Genomic DNA, 17,816 nt, shown 5'->3' with positions numbered 1-17,816 from the left:
ATGCTAACTAATGTTTATGTCAAAAATGTTGGGACAGGATGAACTCTCAGCTTCTTCACAGGTAATACCAGAGTGGTCAATAGGCCAGGCTGTCACTCAGAGGAAGATTTATATGTTCTACAAGTGGTCTGGCAGGATACTTATGCAGTTTAACAACCCAGGTTTGGACTCCAAACTGGAGGCAGTCCAAAGGTAGGGCCATGAAAATGGTTTGGAGAGTGGAGAGGATAATATACAAGTAGAAGCAGAGAAAGTTGGGCTTGTTCAGGTTGGAAAAGGGAATGCTAAGGAGGGGTCTAAATGCTGTCTTCTGTTGCTTAAGGGGTGGTTTTATAGAAGTTAGGGACAGATTTCTCTTCAAGATAGGCAGTGAAAAAAAGGTACAAGAGAGGAAATTCCAGCTGATCTAAAGGGAAAAAAATTACTGTGAGAGTAGTGATCCACAGCAGCAAGCTGCCCAGAAAGGTTGTGAAATCCCAGACTCTGGAAATTTTTCAGGTCTAGCTTTGATTCAAGCTTGAAATTAACACTACTTTGAGCAGAGGTTTGGACTAAATGATTTCTGGATGTCCCTTCCATTTTACATTACTCAGGTTTTTGAGACTAATGCAGGAAGGCAATTTTGACCAGGAAGTGAAGGGTAGATGAAACCATAGCAGGCTGAGGAGAGAGTTTTGTGCCATGTGTTGCTGAAGCATCACTGGATAATGATCAAATTATGACAGTGAAATATGAGAGAAAAGGGAGCCTCTCAGAGTCAGAACTTGAGAAAAGTGGCACAGCATGAAAATAGCAACCCTAAGCTCCACTGTCAAAATTAAACAAGAATCCAGTGCTGTTTGCAGAGAAATGATGGGGTAACTATCTTATTAATTATGTAGCAAGTACAATTGGAAAATTCATCATGATCACTAAAGGTTCCAAGCAGTTTTCAAGGGTAGCAAACAACTTTTTTTTTTTTATTTGAAAATATTATAAGGCCAGAAGGGATTGTTACAATTATTTATTCTGACCTCCAATTTAAAGCATGCATGGCATTTTCTCTTTACATAGAGCATATGTTTTAGAAAAGATATTATTTTTCACTATACAAATTTTTAGTTGTAAAGAATCTAACATAACTCACAGCAAATTGTGCCAAAGGCTAATGAACTTCACTTAACTTTATTTCCAGCTTAAAAATGCCTCACTTCATCTTCTACTGGTGGGTTATTTCATGCCTGTTTCAGTGAGAAATTTCATAACAACTCCTGCAACTTCTGCTTTCTCTCTAGGTGTTTAGAGAGTATAACCAAGTTTTAATTATTTTACTTCAAGATTTTTAAACTTGTATACCAAACATCACTCCTATAGCTGGCAGTGTGTTGTGGAGCCCGTTCACTGAGGGAGAGACTATCCCAGTGTGATAACTGGGATTCAGCAGGACAGCCCTCTTGCAAAATGCTTGTGACTCACAATTGAAGAAGGTCTCCTTATGATAAAAGTTCCAGGCCCTTAAAAATGATCAGTTTAAACCAGCTTTTTCAGTCCGTTATTTTGAATCTTCCTCCACATTTTCTTTACGGCAAGAAAGGGTGTGCATACTGTTTCACTGACACTCTGTTGTGGTTTAGGAATGGTATTCCCTAATTCTGTGTTCCCACTGAAACTCTACACCAGGGCAACACTCATTCACTTTCCTCCTTGCCCTCCCTCAGAAGCAGGCTGGGGAGGAGAACTGGAGGTAAAAAAGGTAAAGACCACACATTGAGATAACAATTTCCTGCAAAGAGCAATGAGATAAGAAAATAAGCCATAACAACTACAGTATCAATAACAAAATGTGCAAGAGAGGCAAACAATTCACACTAGATTATTTGGAACTGGCAATACCCAATTGCTTCCTCCAGCTTGGAACCAGCATTACTCCACTGTTCCTTGTGCCACACTTACTCAGATGGAAGGGACCCCGTGAATGCAGGGGAGAGTGGGTTGGAGACAAAGACAGCCACTGACCCAATGCCCATGTGGCAATAGCAAGAGTTTATTCTTTGAACCCCTCTTTATAAAGGGGTTTGAAAAAACACTGGTCTGGGTAGCTCATTGGACTGATCTTTGATACCATCCAACTCCCAAACCAGTGAAATGTCTGCAGCTTAGGATGGAACATAATTGCTTGAGGTTCGTGTCTTTCAGCCCAGTGGCCAGTTTACAGAACCAGCTGGGTTTCTTATCTGTAGCTGAATTAATTGCCCCATACAAGCCAGCTTGCACAATAACAGGACCCTTCCCCAACAGCCCCAGCAATGACCTGGGCGGGTGTAGAACAACCTCCATGTGCCTGCCATGCTCTTCCTTTTGCTCCTGCAAAAATCAACCCTGTCCTGACCAGAACCAGGACACTCATGTAACAGGCTAAAATTGTTTAAAATTGTAAATTGTGTAAATTGTGTAAATTGTTTCTGTATCATGTGCATTAAGGATTCTCATTAGTATCGCTATTTGAAGAGGGTATTTCCGTATCAAGTCATGGTCAGAGACAACTTCCAGGTTCACTAAGTCCACAGTGACAAGGCAGGTTCAAGGTCAGAAGGTCAGGCCAGAAGGCCATTTGGCCTAGGTCCAAATTGGAGAGGTCCAAGGCTGCGATGCCTGCAGTGGTGCACATGTGGGAACACTCTGAAAAGTTCTCCAGGAAAGGGAAGGGCTCCCAGTGAGGTGTTCTGGCAGAGTTTCTGGGAGGAAGCCTCTGCTGAAGCATCATCCAGCTTTTTTTGGAGAAGCTTCAGAGTCAGCTGAGGCTTTTAAAAGACCTCTCTGAGCAAGCTGGCCTTGAAGGCAGGGAGGTACACTCCTGGTTCTCACAAAAGAAAACTGCATGCTAGAGCAAAAGGAGTGCAAAGAATTGACCACAGGAAATAACACTGGTGTTGTTATCTTCATCAATATGTCATTTTCCCTCTAGACCGTGGAGCTTAAACTCTGTCACACAAAGCAGGTGAAATCATTCATCATGTCAATGCAGTAGTGTAGGATTTTCAAGTCAAGTTTTTCAGAAGCAAGTGAAATTGGAGCTCTGCTTCTACTGTTAATAGTGCAACTGGAACTCCATACACTGCGCCAGTGTAATTCTTCTGCCCTGTGAGTATATAATGGTAGTTAAGAGATGTCATTTCAACTCATAGAATAAGATATTATCATAATATCTTATTAAGTCTTCAGTAAAGTACGTCATTAGCCAATTTCAATTTTCCCATGGAGAAATGTGAAACCCACGTGTGAGAATTAATATGCTTGAATGGACTGATGAAACAAGCTTCAGCAAGGAAAAAGACTGCCCTGAGTGCAGAATGAAGGAGGTGGTATCTTGACAATGTGAAACACATCACCTAACATTTCTGTTAGGTTCCGTTTTTGCAGTCTCAATCAATACGTGTGTCTGTTTTCCAGAAATCAATAGAGACACAGTTCTTTACAGTAGCCATGAGACCCAACCTGACCTGGAAGAGAAATTGTCTAAATAGCAAAGCACAAGCCCATTAACAAGGCTGACAAATGATCAGCTTAAAAAGAGTTCTGAATATTTTAATTTACGATTCCAGCATTGGATGCAAAGAGAGTTTTCTCCAGAGTAAGCTATAGATCACACAACACATATTTGAATTCAGTTACTCCACTCCTCTGCTTGTTACCTTTCACACTGAAATAATTTCTGTGTACCAACATCATCATCGTCAATGTCTCATATAATTTCTAAAATCTGTGTGTATTAAGTATAACCTTTAAAAGGTTATTCATACATCTGTATGAATTCTAATAAGAGGATATAATAGTCTGCAATAATTTACAGGTTGATCTTAAACAGCAAAAGCATTTTGAAATGAAATGGTTTGGACTGTAGAAAAATGAAAATGCCTTCTGAGAGGGTTTCTTTGGGAATGATATTCTTTACTGTGTTTCCATTTCTGTCTCAAATGCCCTTAGCAGATGGCTTGGGTTTGGACCTCCAGCTTTAATCTTTATTGGTCCCAGAATGATGCTTTTTGCATAGTATAGCTTCCTTTATTTCAATTTGGATATGCTTGATAGTCAATGAGCCTCAATGTTGAGGCTCATTGTGTCATTTTTTCCTCATTTGAAATCTGTATCTATTTTGTGAAACACAGTGCATTGCAAGTTTCAGTAATACCAGTTTGGATCATGATTAGTTCCAAAGGATGGGATACCCTTCAGACTTGGCAGTTTGGGAATGATGTTGCTATCATGAAAGCAGGTTAATATTGGTATTCATATGTTAGTGTTAGTTCCGGGTTCAAAACTGTCCATGCGCACTATGTAATTTGAAAAAAAAAAAAAAACACAAATTTTCTTAGGCTGAAATATCAGTGTTATTTTCAATAATTCATGGTTTTCAATACAGCAGTGGAGGAACAATGAAACAGAAGAAGTAAAGCTAAATATTCTGAGGTTCCTCAAGGGTCAGTGGGGACAGAAAATCAACAGCAGCAGCTGCAGCAGTCTCATCAACAAAAGAAAACCCTTGTGCTTCCCAAAACCAATTTCCAACAGTGTTAAAGTCCACATTCTGTATGAAGTGCCAGATATTAAGTTCACATGGATGAAGAGAAGCCTGAAGTCCTTCTGTCTCTTATAATGGCTTTTTTCTTTCAATTTAAGCTACTGCTTGGGGGCAAGGAGCAGTATTTCAAAAGGATAAATACTTGCAAGAGGCATGGTACCTCCAAGGAAAGACCATTTGGAGAAAAATCTTGCATCAGTTCTGCTCATGTTGATTGTAGTTTAATTTACCTTGGGATCTTGTTAGTTTTACTTCATTTGTTAGTAAAATGATGGCATTGGCTCTTAGGGAGTTGTCATATTTAGTTTCATGTCAGCTGTTATTGCTGCAAATCAGATAAAATGGAGCAGCAGGATATTCTGGGCTGGATGATGTAGGTGCACATAAGAATGTTACCCGTTTTCTTCTCTGTAAAGGTTAAAGGCACTCCTATGTGGGTGTGTGAAGTAAGATCCCAAGAATTATTTAGCTATTTTAAGCCTTTTTAAGGAATGTTGTGATTGTCTTCATTATATATTAACAGCAAGGAAATTAATCTAAAAATAAGATCATGAATACAATTCAGTGATATCACTATCGCTGACATAACATTTTACAGAACCTAATTTTTCTTTTGCCCTGTTGCCACGTAATGCATATAACGCCACCTTACATGATCTCAGTCTGATCAAATCATCTCAGTTTGATTTTACACTAAATCGTACTACTTACATCGGTAGCCATTTTTGTGCTAATAATCACAATTTCTGAAGTCTTTCAATGGGACTCTGCCATAAAATGAGGCTGTGGCTACATAAAACTTCAGAAGACATCCCCTCATTGTTGAAATATCATTGTTGAGTTCCTGGGCTTTTAATGTCCTTTTTAAGAAGCTAAATAAACCAGGGGTTTTAGCTGTATTAACCTGCAGAATTTCAATGCTAATGGGTGCATGTATGTGTGTACGCTGCTTACCCATCCATCAGGCTTAGGCAGAGCTAAGTTTATCAACTGACCACAGAAAGACACAGCAAAATCACAGAATCCTCTCACTTATTGTTAGTATGTTCTTCACAAGACCATGCCATGGACATGTGCATTCTGTCACCACCTGGCTGGGCAGACCCCAGGGTGAGCTCTGAGTTTGTTGTGGCACTTTCCCAGATTTGCTGTTGCTGGCACCTGTTCTACCTCAGGTAGTCCTAGCAGTGAAAAGTCTATTCTTTCAGAAAACATAGTAAAAAATATAATTGACTGGTTTTTATTGAGTATTTATGTCGGTAAGTGTTCTTTTTATTCCACAAATGACAGTTGTTTTAAAGTCCTTGCTTTTCCCCTTAGCACTACCTCAAGCTAAGACATTCATTTTTAGGCCTTAAATGATCCAGTGAATTTACAGTACACAATTAATTGCAACAGTAGCAAGTTTGGCACGCCATGCTGTTAAGGATAGCAGGGACTGTAGTGATTTTATAATGAATTCACTCTAAATCTCAGCAAATAGTAGCATACTAGGACATCTGACAGCTGCTTTCCCCAGCTAAATCTCACCACTGAGACTCCATTCCAAGAAAAATAACAAGTCAAGCTTGGTTAGTAGTGCTGCAGCTTGGAATATGAGTTTTGACAAGGGAAAAAATCATTTGTACTGTACTAGCTTTTCATGAGCTGGGGCAAGGAGTAAATCTCGCCAATGGCAAAATAAAGCTGTCAGACAGCTTTTTCACAAGATGCTATTGAACACCAATATGACAATTCTGCCTCCTGATCTTTCTTATAGGTTGCTAATTCTGAAAGAAAAGTCATCTTTGCCTACATATTTGCGGATTCAGGCACTGACATTTTAGGAGTTATACTAGAACAAAAAGACAGACTCAATAAAAAGGAGTTCCCCTATAGCCTTGCTGAAGAGATGCTTTCGTTAAATATCTATTTCTAGGAAAAGAAACTGTATTTGCTCCTTTATATTTTGAGATTGATATATACATGTATGAAAGAAGTTCTCTGAAAAATTAACAGGCAAATATCCAGGCACATGAGAATACTTTGATGAACTGAAGAACACAATGGCAATGGCCATCAGCCTGAGGCACGGTCATCATTAAGGCAGTAATTTTGTTCCTTAAGCACTTGAATAGGTTTCCTTTTCTGTCTTTACTGGACTTAGATGAGAAAATTTGGTCTTTCCTCAGTTTGGCCACTTTGTACGCACCAAAACATAATTGAAGCCTAAGTACAGTGAAGACTGATTGCAGGGGTCCTCTCTTCCAGGATAAGTGGGGAAGCCAGCATTCCTGGTGGGACATCTGAACACTTGATTTTAGTTTCTGATACTGAAGGTCATGAAAGCTATTCTTGTTTAGGGTTTAGGGAAGCTCTTTTAGTTACAGGGTTATGGAGATGGTTATCTTTACCTTCACTTTGAAATACACTACTTTTTGGCTGTGGAGGAAAAGGAGACAGCAATTAACTCTTAACGTGCTCTTAAGAAAACAGTAAATAGAATGTGTTGTATTAACATTTACTGAAATTTTGTGCGCTTTTCACAAGTATTTTCCAATATTTATTTTAATTTCCTATTAAAATCTTAAGGATATTTCCCTTTCATAGATTACCTTTGAGGTATGGCATGATTCTGAGTATCTTACAAAGGAAAAAAGACCAGACACTTTTTTCTACGGACTGTTGCATTAAAATGCTTTGGCCATGAATTCAGACATCACATCGACTCTTAAATTAGCAAGCAAGGCATGTTTCAGAGTTCTCTTTCTGGGCTGCCATTAAATCTTATCTTTTCAGGCAGTTTAAACAGTCTTTGCAAATAAATAGTACTGTCAAATAGAGCAACCACTTTAGTGAGCTTATAAAGAAAACAAGTGTTTGAGGCTAGTATTAGTAAAGAGAAAAAAAATCATTTACTACCAGCACTGTGAAAAAAGAAGTAAGTCAGATGTGAAAATGAAAATTATCATAAATTACAAATTAAAAGTTTCATTAAATGTGCAAGTAGCTATAAATTAGGTGCTTCCTAGTTTTCTGAAGTGGCCAAGGGTACTTTTAGTTTCTTTTCCTATTGTTGGTAGGTTTTTGAATGTCTGGTTTTTTTCTCCCCCGAGTTTCCAGTGTGCTCAAATGTCTCATTCATGTTGCCGTGAGGGTCTGACTAATCTCAAGTCTTAGTCATTAGAATGGTGACCACTGATGCAAAATCTATTCACAAATAGTAAGCACTCTTTATATTTTTCCCAATTGGTTGCAAAAAAAAAATATTTATCAGTTAACAAAATGACAGTAGCAGCATAAGAATTGACTTCACTTACAATTCTTATATTAAATTCATGTGTGTATGTTTCAGAGCACATTAGTTAGCAAGAAGTGTTACTGGAAGAAATGGAAAATCAGTAAAATATTAATTTAAAAAATAAGCTCACTATAACCACATATGCAAGAACTCTCTTTTTCTTTTAGAAGGTTCACTCAAAGTCAGTTTCTACACTATACTGTCATTGAAATGGAAGTGTGACCTGCCAGACTCTTCCCTGAGTTCTGTTTTCTCCGTTTGAAATAATTCAGCCCTCTGGGTGATCACTGAAGCTGACAGAACCTGCTCATAATCCGCCTGAGTTGTGAGCAGGAGCAGAATCTCTCACAGTTTAGGTTCTCCAGTTGTCAGCATCCATTCTTGCCATGGAACTCCTCAGCTGTGGGTTTTCAGTCCAGGTGGGCACTTCCCAAGACATGAGACAAGGGCAGCAAACCTGCAAAGTGTCTACTCAGTTTCATGTTGATCCTAAACAAGCACGTGGTAATAAAGATGAAGAAAAATCAAACCAGCACAAAATAAACCAGGCCAGCAAAGCCTACCCAGCTTTGACACCATTGATTTTAAGAATCCCAGACTGGAACATGTGGAGGTGTTTGATGTGTGAGTGACATTAAACTACTTTTGATTATTTTTTCAAAATACTAACTCTTAAAAAGCTCAGATAAATGGCTCACAGTGTTCATTAAGAAGACTTGACCTGAGTGGAATAGATGCTGCTGACGGTGTGAAGAAAAAAGCTGGCGATAAGAAGCAAGGTGAAAGCTGTGACATGCACAACCATATTAGCATGCTGAACTTTTCAAACAGGGACAAAATTATTCTTTCAGTGTCTGTGCCTTCACTGCAATAGCAGATAGAATTCCTGCACAGGTGTTAATGAACCATGACCTTAAATCCAGTTGACCTTGTGTGAGGCTAAATGTACTGGGTGTTGTAGTGTACCTGAATGCAAAATGCATGTTTAAAGAACTATTTTATTCAAAGTATTCAAAAATAGAATAATTATACCCACCTTTCCACATGTGCAAATTGAATTTTATTATTTTTTTAAGTATTGTCTTTAATTTCATCATCATATATTACCCCTGGGAAATAGCTTACATTTCTACCTGTAATTAATTCAGGTGTCTAAAGTTTCAGTATGTTTTTGAAAAATGTCTTTGGGCCTATTCTGCCACTAACAATGACTGGGTAATTCATTCAAGCTGTTCCATTAAAAAAATACATAAAAGACTGAACAAAAGAATATTTTCTGAAAATAATAACAATCATACAAATACTGTAATTGTTGTTTGACATTCCTTAGTATTTAATGGGGATCTGTAACACTAATGGGAACTGGAAAGGACCCATTTAATTCAAAGCTATCCAGTCCTGTAAATGAACAACTAATTTCTCTCAGGGAATAGCTAAATGTAGTTACTAAAGTTAGACTAGGTCCTCAATAAGTAATTTTCACTGGTCTTGTTTTTCAGAGGTTCTGAGCCATTGACTTCCATTTCAAAGAATTCCTAGCCTTTCTTTTTAACCATTTTCTTTGGTTTTAAGGACCCTATAGAGGTCAGGGAAATTTCCAGAGCAAATGGAAGAGCTTCTCCAGGTATTTTACAAATAAATACAGTCATCAGCATTCCAAGGGCTGTATTTTGAATGGAGTCTTCTGAAAGCAGAGTGCCATGGAGCATCAGTCCACTTAATTTAGTTCCCTGACTTCTCTTAGTATTGCTGCTTCAGTTGCTAGTACTGAAACTTAGAAATAAGATCCCTAAAATGTTCAAGTAGCAGAATTTTAATTCATCAGTTGCATTTTAAAATAATAAAACCAATTATTTATATTAAATGCTTGGTAGAATATAAAGTGTACTTTCAAAAGTTATACATTTTGAGACTTCAGCTAAAGTGCACTTTAAAAAGTTACACATTTTGAGACTGTTCAGCTATATTCGAAATAAATATATTATTGACTATTAAGAGTTCTGTTCATACTACATTAGCTTTTGTTGGGTATGGTTTTATATTAAATGAAATGGTTTTCACAAAGATACATTTATGAGATGAAAAAGGAATCACTTCTTTATGACACTGTGAGAATACAAAAAAGTGATCTGTGAAAATACAGAAAAGTATCCTTAATCTTTACTTTTTCTTGAATATTCTGTACAGATGAACTTGATAGAAAACATCAATGGCCAGATTCTTTATATACTTTGATCTAATAACTGCAAATTTGGCCTAATATTGCACAGGGATTTAAATAGGAACCATATTTGGAAACAATTTTAACCAAAGTCCAGCACTGCAATGGCACTGCGACCACTGTTCAGTGTATTACACGTATAAATGCTAAAGGCTCATGTCTGTGTCTGTGTGTCTGTGTCTGTGTGACAGAGAGAGATTGAAATCATTACAAATATGATTTGAGTCTGATGTTATAGCCATGCTCATATTTCTGCATGCCCCAATAAAATCATATTGGCCGTTTTGTCCTTAGAAGACTGTTCTTTCTGTGAGCATACAGATCTCTTAAAAATTGGATATCTTTAGCATTTCCTTGGTTTCCACACCTTACTCTGATAATATAATTATTTTTCTGCTAAGTCACTGAGCACACAAAACCTTGCAAGGGGCTTCTCTTCAAGAACAGATATGGAAAGGCATCCTGGTCATAACTCAGCACGCACAAACTTCAACACTTCCCACAGCATCCCTCAAGGGAGAGCTGGTTTGTACCCAGAAAGCATCTGCATCAAGGCTTTATTCTTGGCAGGTAGAGAGTCTCTTTCCTCCTCCATCTTCTCATTATGCTATTTGTCCACAAAATCCTGGGCGGGGGGGATGAATGACACTAAGTCAATGACAACTAAAAAGCTTCCCATGACTCAAAATTTATATGTAAGATAAGAAAAGGTAGTTTAAAAAAACAGAAATATCTTCTTGTATTACTTCTCTTTGCAGTACATTCGAAACTACTTTTGGTCCTTAAACTGAATTTATATACTTTTAATTCCATAAGACCAAAACTGTTGATAGTTTGGCAAAATAAAAATTTTTTGTAAAATAGTCTGATACTTAAAATTACATCCATCAATAATCACTCTTCACACTGGACTGCAATGCTCCTTCTACTTGGATTAGCCTTTTCCAAAACCTTCCAAAGCAAAAAAAAAAAAAAAGGCAAAGGTCTCCTGAGCAGAAGGATTTACATCTTCAAAAGGAGACTCTAGAGGTATAAAAGAGATTGAAGTGTGAGAGAGAAACAGTGATTTTATTTATAATTTTTTCCTACATGATATATCCTCCTCCCTTCTAGCATTTCTTTTCTAATTTTTTTTAATCTCTCCTTTTGCAGGGTTTTACTCTTTGTTACGCTCAGTCATAGAGGTGTCTGCAATATAACTGCATAGCATTCCCAGTTTGAAGCTTGTGAACTTTAGACAAAATGCTGCTCACTCTTTTCTTGGCTGGCACAAAGCAGGAAGACTGAGAAGGGCTGTTCTCATTTGACTTGACTGATGCAGAACAGATGGGATGTAACTGTGTCTCCACACCTTTTATTAACCAGAGACTCTAAAGGAGCTCCAGAGCCTCTTGTATGGCCACTGTGGTGCAGAATGCTCTGGTGTGACACTCCTCTCATTCCTGTCCCTGGGGTTTGTCCCACTGCATGGATGCCACCCAATGAGAGCTGTCTACCAAGATCTCCTCTGTTACAAGCCTTAGCACAACATGCCAGGCAATGGGAGTCTTGGGTGGTCTTCACAAGGCAGTGCTGGGATTATTGGTTGTGGGCATGTCTAGCAGAATATGTGCTGCATGCAAAACTCTCAAAATCATATGTTACCTTCTTGACCTTTCTGGAAATTTTTAACATGTACATTTGTTTCTTTCTAAGTTTGTGTTCCAAAGCCTGAGAGTAGGTCTTTTCTTCAGAATGAAGAAGCATGGGACTTAGATGAAAACATACTAAACACACTAATAGCAATAGATGTGAAAAACAGCTCTGTGTACGCTAGAATACATTCATGGTTTAAAACTGTACATCAGTTGTCATTTAAATGAGTTGAAACATGCCCCATTTGTGTCTGTCATAGTGGTCCATGACAGCCATCACTGTAGTCTGCAATTCTGCCATCACTTTCATCTGCTTTAATCATTCTACCTGTTTCGCAATTTTTGATCTGCTTTTTGACAATTCTAAGTAATTTTTTTTCTCATAGTGCTTTAATTAGCAAAGTTGCTTCCCATTAAATTACTTCCTGACTGAATCATGCAATCCTTCACTTGACAGAAAGGATGTAAACAAAGAGAATTTTGAGCAACAGTCAAAACAGCAGCATTGGCGCCATAGCATAGAAACTAACTTCAAAGATGAGATTAAAAAACCCTGTAAAATAGGCGTTTCAGATATCATTAATTCTCTATTTGGATCCTGTATTAATAAAAGCAATTCTGTCATTCTCTGTGGAAAGCTAACATTTACCCTTAAATGCTTTTTAAATAATCTTTTGTAATGCAGGCTTACGTACTCTCAGAATTGCTAGATTGCATTGCAAGTTGGGAATGCTGCTGCAGCATTCACGTGGCACATTCTTCTAACTTGCAGCACTTAATTCTGTGATAATTGAATCACAGAAGGTAAAATGACCAATTCAGAGTCTAGAATACAGTCACACTATTGCCACCATTGCATTACCACTAGAGCTGAATGGCCATACAGTGCAGCACAGCAACATCTAATAAAAACCTTCAGCGGGCACAAATTCCTCACATTACTGTATTTCTGTTATCTTATATGATGTTAACAATTCAAATACATTGAAAAAAGTGTTTTCAGAGAGCTGAGCATTTTCAAGGTTTGGTACTCATTAAACATGTGTAGATATTTGGTTGTTCTCTTCACCTTCGGAATTTAAGTTTCTTGAGAGTTTGGTGTGAATTACTTTCAACTTCTGTCTGGAATAAATAGCTTTATGGTCTATATGATCAAATCTAATTGTGAAATGACTATTTTTAAGGATTGTGCCTGTAGTTTCAGGGGAATGTGTGAGATGTGTAAACTAAAACTTATGGAAGTAGCATATATATTATGTAGGATTTTACTGGTAAAATTCATTAACCAGTGAATTCTATAGATTAATTTTATTTAATTTAAAATTGCCAGCAGCTAGAGGGAAAAGAGTCATTTAAAAAAAAACATGTTTATAGCTGAGCTCAATCATTATTTTTCAATGTCAAAAAGCACTACATAAATTAATACTGATTAAGTTATTAATTTTTGTTTTAAGTTCATATTTGAGCGTCTTGCTGAACCAGAGAAATAAAAAATAATTTTCCAGTAAAAACATTTTTTCAAATTAGAAATTAGAGGGGAGGGGGGTTGTTTATTTATTTATTTACACATAATGTCTTAATTAGTTCAAAAATATTAGAAATAACCTCAGAGCAATATTTGAAAATATCCAGTTGCAGATCCAATGTGATTATGGTCACAATGTGACCCAATATGTGATTACATCAAAGTTCAGAATACCTCTGCTAAAGTTTTACATTAAAAAATATATATACTTTTTTTAAAAAAGGTTAAAATGCTTTTGGAGTTTGATATCTCTTTATGCTTTGTTTAGCACCAGCTGGAGAGAGCATGATGAGCATGTTTGTTTTCCAGTGACAACAAAATAATTTTCCATTAAAAGCTGTTGTTTAGAAAATAAATAAATGAATAAATAAATAAATAAATAAATAAATAATAAAAGAGAAAATAAACACATTTTCCTGTGCAGCGTTCAAGGTCAAATATTGAAATAATCCATCTGATAGCTTAATATGTGAGTTTGAAATGAATTAAAAATAATTATGGAATCCGCCAACATATTCTCATTATACAGAGTACAATTAAAAATTAATTTCCGTCATTATAAATTTTGTGAACACAGAAAAGAAAATGTGTCCTGTTTACCTGGCAAGGTCCTTTGAATACCTTTAGTAACAATTAATTATTTTGTTTGCCAGCAATGTGGGATGTCTCTGGTTATGTGTTGTTAGTATTTGCATATTAAACATCTGAGCTCAGTTAATGCATTATAGAGCTCAATCTCTTTGATGCATCATAACCTTGCATTTTCATTCCTTGCAGAAGGGAATCCATATACCTGGTGGGTTGGAAAAGCCAATGAGAAGCACTACTATTGGGGCGGATCAGGACCTGGCATTCAAAAATGTGCCTGTGGCATCGAACGCAACTGTACTGATCCCAAGTACTACTGCAACTGTGATGCTGATTATAAGCAATGGTGAGTGCTTTACAAGAGGGCAGGATGAGAATGACCAAATCTCCAAACTTTTGCAACTCTGCCATGAATTTGAATATATCTTTTTTCTATATTTCCTTTCTTACCAAAGAAAAAAGGCAAAATTATTGTATTTGTGATTCCTCCTGCAAAGTGTCGAGTCATGCCTGGATTTCCATTTTATTCATGGTGTCTGTGACAGTTAAATATAAGGACTATATTCATGATTTCCAGCCTATTGAGCTATAGAAAAGAAGGCTAAAATTGCAAAGGCAAGTCCTCATAGGAAAGACTAGCATTTTGGTTATCCATGCAACTTTGTCTCCATAAGATTCAGTTATAATGCAATACAGAATGAATTTTATCCCTGCAACTTCATGTTTTTTTCCCAGGATTTCTCTTCTTAAAGTGTTGCTTCTGCAGCACTTGAATGTGAGTGATATGTACTGAAATTACTCATCTAGTTCCTCCAACTCTCATTATCTGTTTTTCATGAAGAAAAATATGTTAAGAACTAGACACGTATTATGGAATGACCCTCTGTACTTCAGAGGAAGCTACCAGGCTTTGCATGAGATAATTAATTAAGGCAGAAAAAGAAATAAACTTGCATCTCTGATATTCCCCATAAACATGAACAGACTGCATAAATCTCATAATCATTTTGAGTGAGACCCTCTCTGTGGTTTACAACACTTTGTTTGTGAGCCTTAATCATTTGTGTCTCTTTTCTCATGACAGGCAGGATTATATTTTACATGGTATGCAATGTTCAGTGACATATTGAAACCATACTTTTATGAACATTTCTCCCATTAATAGCAACCTGTGGGTAATTGAATCAATACTGGCTCATAAACCATTTGAGGTTAATTGAGAAATTCTACAGCTATTAATGAATGTAGAGGTACAGAACTGTAGCGGTATGTCAGAGACTAAAAAAGAAAAAAACAAAGAGAGTAGGAAGAATCACAGAACCACAGAATCACAGAATAGCAGTGTGTGAAAGGGACCTCACAGTTCCTCTAGTTCAACACATCTGTTTAAGCAGGATTGCCTATAAACTGTTGCCCAATACTTTGTCTGGACAGTTTTTTGATAAATCCAAGGATGAACTCCACAGGTTCCCTGTGCGCATTGTTTCAGGACTGGGCACCACTTGAAAGAGTCTGACTCCATCTTCTTTGCACCCTCCCGTAAGTTACTTAGGGACCTTGATGACATCCTTCTCAACCTTCTCCTCTCCAGGCTGAGCAGCCCCAGCTGCCCCAGTTTCTTTTCATAGGAGAGATTCCCCAGTCCTTCTGTCATCTTAGTCGTCCTTCATTGGGCTCTATCCAGCAATTCCATCTCTCTCTTGTACTGGGGCATCTGGACCCAACACTCCAAATATGGCCTCACAGGTGCTGAGCAGGGGAGGAGGATGGCCTCCCTTGACCTGCTGGCAGAAGTTTGCCTAATGTGCCCCAGGATGCCATTGGCTGCTTGGCCTCAAGTGCACATTGCTGGCTCATGCTCACCTTGGTGTCCAGCAGATTCCTTAGAGTGTTTTCTGCCAAGCTACTTCCCAGTTGGGTGGCTCCCAGCATATACTGGTGCATGGGGTTGTTTCCCCCAGGTGCAAGGCTTTACACTCTTCAATGCTGAACTTCATGACATTTCTGTGAACCCACTTCTCCAGCTTATAAAGATCCCTCTGCATAGCAGCAGAACCCTGTTTGATGTGATCTGCAAGAATGAAGTATGAAAAACAGAAAAACAAGGTAATAAAGGAAACTTTCCAGGCCCTACAAAAATTGTAGATTAGGATGTGGGAAATCAAATATTGCCACAGACATTGCCACCCTAAGCTTTGACATTGTTAGGATAGTAATCTGTTGGCTATGATATGGGATAAAATACACAACACCACAGATAGAGAGGAGTCAGTTTTAGAGACAGGGTAATCACACATGCTGTCAAACTTCAGAAATATAATTATATGGAGAGAATGAAGAATATGAAGTCAGATGACTCCAACTCAATCATAGGCACTAGAGCAGTGTGGCAGGAGGGATGTAGGTTTGGTTCTGTGTCAAAATGGTAACAATAAAAGGAAGATATTGTGATAATAATTACAATAATGATGGAATTTGAAGCACTTACAGTTTTCATTGCCTGAGGCACTGTATGCAAATCCATAATAATAGGGCTCTGTACCATATGGTGACTGTTTTCCTTTACACCAAGGGAAATGTATGGGGAAAATGGCACTGGATTTTGATCTGTTCTTGAAGATTCCCTAAGAGTCACAGATGATAATTTAATAAGTAGCATTCACTCAATAACCTTTCTGTAATGTCTGCACCCCATATATACATTGAGATTATGTGGATTCTACTAATAAAGAGATTCATATGGTTATTAGATTTAGATCTAAAATGAGCTAATTATCATTAAAGATTTACAACTGTTTACTCAGAACTTCATACAAGAATGTTTTATTGCATAAAATATTTCTTTCGATAAGTCTCAGAATTTTTTCAGGACAACTACTATTCATTGCAGGACTTTTTATGAAAAGTAATTATACCACTGAATATTATATTTTAATCTGTGGTGTGTGTAAATCACAGGAAAACATGAAAGCTATATTATAGACTTTAAGGACATTTTGTTCAAGATTCATTTTTTCAGTTTGGTTTTGTCAGAATCTAGTCTTTTCCATGGTCATATATTCTGGGTTTGGGAGTTATTTTGAGGAGTCCTAGTTAGGAACTTTATCTAGCCATGTCCACAACACCTACAAAGCAAGTGAGATCCAGAGGAAAGGAGACCTTGATGACTTCAATCATCAAGGCAGGATTTGACCCAGGCCCCCTAGAATCTGTGCCCAATTCTGGTGACAGCAAAACAGCTGCTGGTTTGGACAACAGAATATGCAAGAGTTTATGATGAGAAGACAACTCTCAGTTCATCTATTAACAAAGCAGCTTGCCACAGCTTGCCACCATAGCGCACCAGCACAACTTATTTTAGAAGGATTTACAATCCCCTAAAAGAGAAGGGCTGAGTAAACGCCAAACTGTGGCTGAGAATTCAGGTGGGACTTTTGCAGTAATTGCATATCTTTTCCACCACTGGGAGCACTGCATTTGCATGTGGTATGCCCACAGAGATGTTCTGCACCTGCCCAGCCAGTGTTGGAAAAATTGTTTGGGGTTTTTTAGGTGGTTGCAGGGGTAATATCCTGAGGGGAGAAGGCAGTAGCCAGGGCAATAGCTATATTAGAAAAGGTAAGGAAGTAAAATAGGAAAAGAAGACTCTGTAGAAATTGTGAGAATCAAAGGTGAAGATGAAAAGCAAGACTCAGAGATTTTACAAGGAAATTGTGCCACTGAAGAATCGGTCAGGCTGAATCAGAATGATGTAGTGTAAGTAGAATATTGTCCACTGTTTTTATTTTAGAAGTTATAATTCGTGTTAGAAATTAAGAAAGGAATTACAGCTTGATGAATGATTTCATAACAAAGGCAGGAAAATGTTTCCCTGGAGATCTGGTTTCTAACCCTGCCTCTGGAACCACATTCCTGCATGGTGCTTCCTCAGTTTCATAAACCATTTCTTCACAGAAGAGTCATTAGTCTGATCCTAATTTTCTGGAAACCCAGTGTGGAGACCCAGAAGT

General features: G+C 37.6%; 1 protein-coding gene across 1 annotated transcript in view; it reads left to right on the top strand.

Moving 5' to 3' along the window:
- Nucleotides 1–17,816, top strand: part of CNTNAP2 (contactin associated protein 2) — a 1,021,890-nt gene that overhangs the window by 814,633 nt on the left and 189,441 nt on the right. Inside the window, exon 14 of the mRNA XM_063157997.1 lies at nucleotides 13,996–14,152. Within this exon, the coding sequence (XP_063014067.1) occupies nucleotides 13,996–14,152 (157 nt within the window). The remainder of the gene's footprint in view (nucleotides 1–13,995; nucleotides 14,153–17,816) is intronic.

The sequence above is a fragment of the Melospiza melodia genome, chromosome 1 (genome assembly GCF_035770615.1).
Source record: "Melospiza melodia melodia isolate bMelMel2 chromosome 1, bMelMel2.pri, whole genome shotgun sequence".
Taxonomy (NCBI): domain Eukaryota; kingdom Metazoa; phylum Chordata; class Aves; order Passeriformes; family Passerellidae; genus Melospiza; species Melospiza melodia.
The sequence above is the reverse complement of the archived record's forward strand: the minus strand, read 5'-3'. Positions and strand labels throughout refer to the sequence as shown.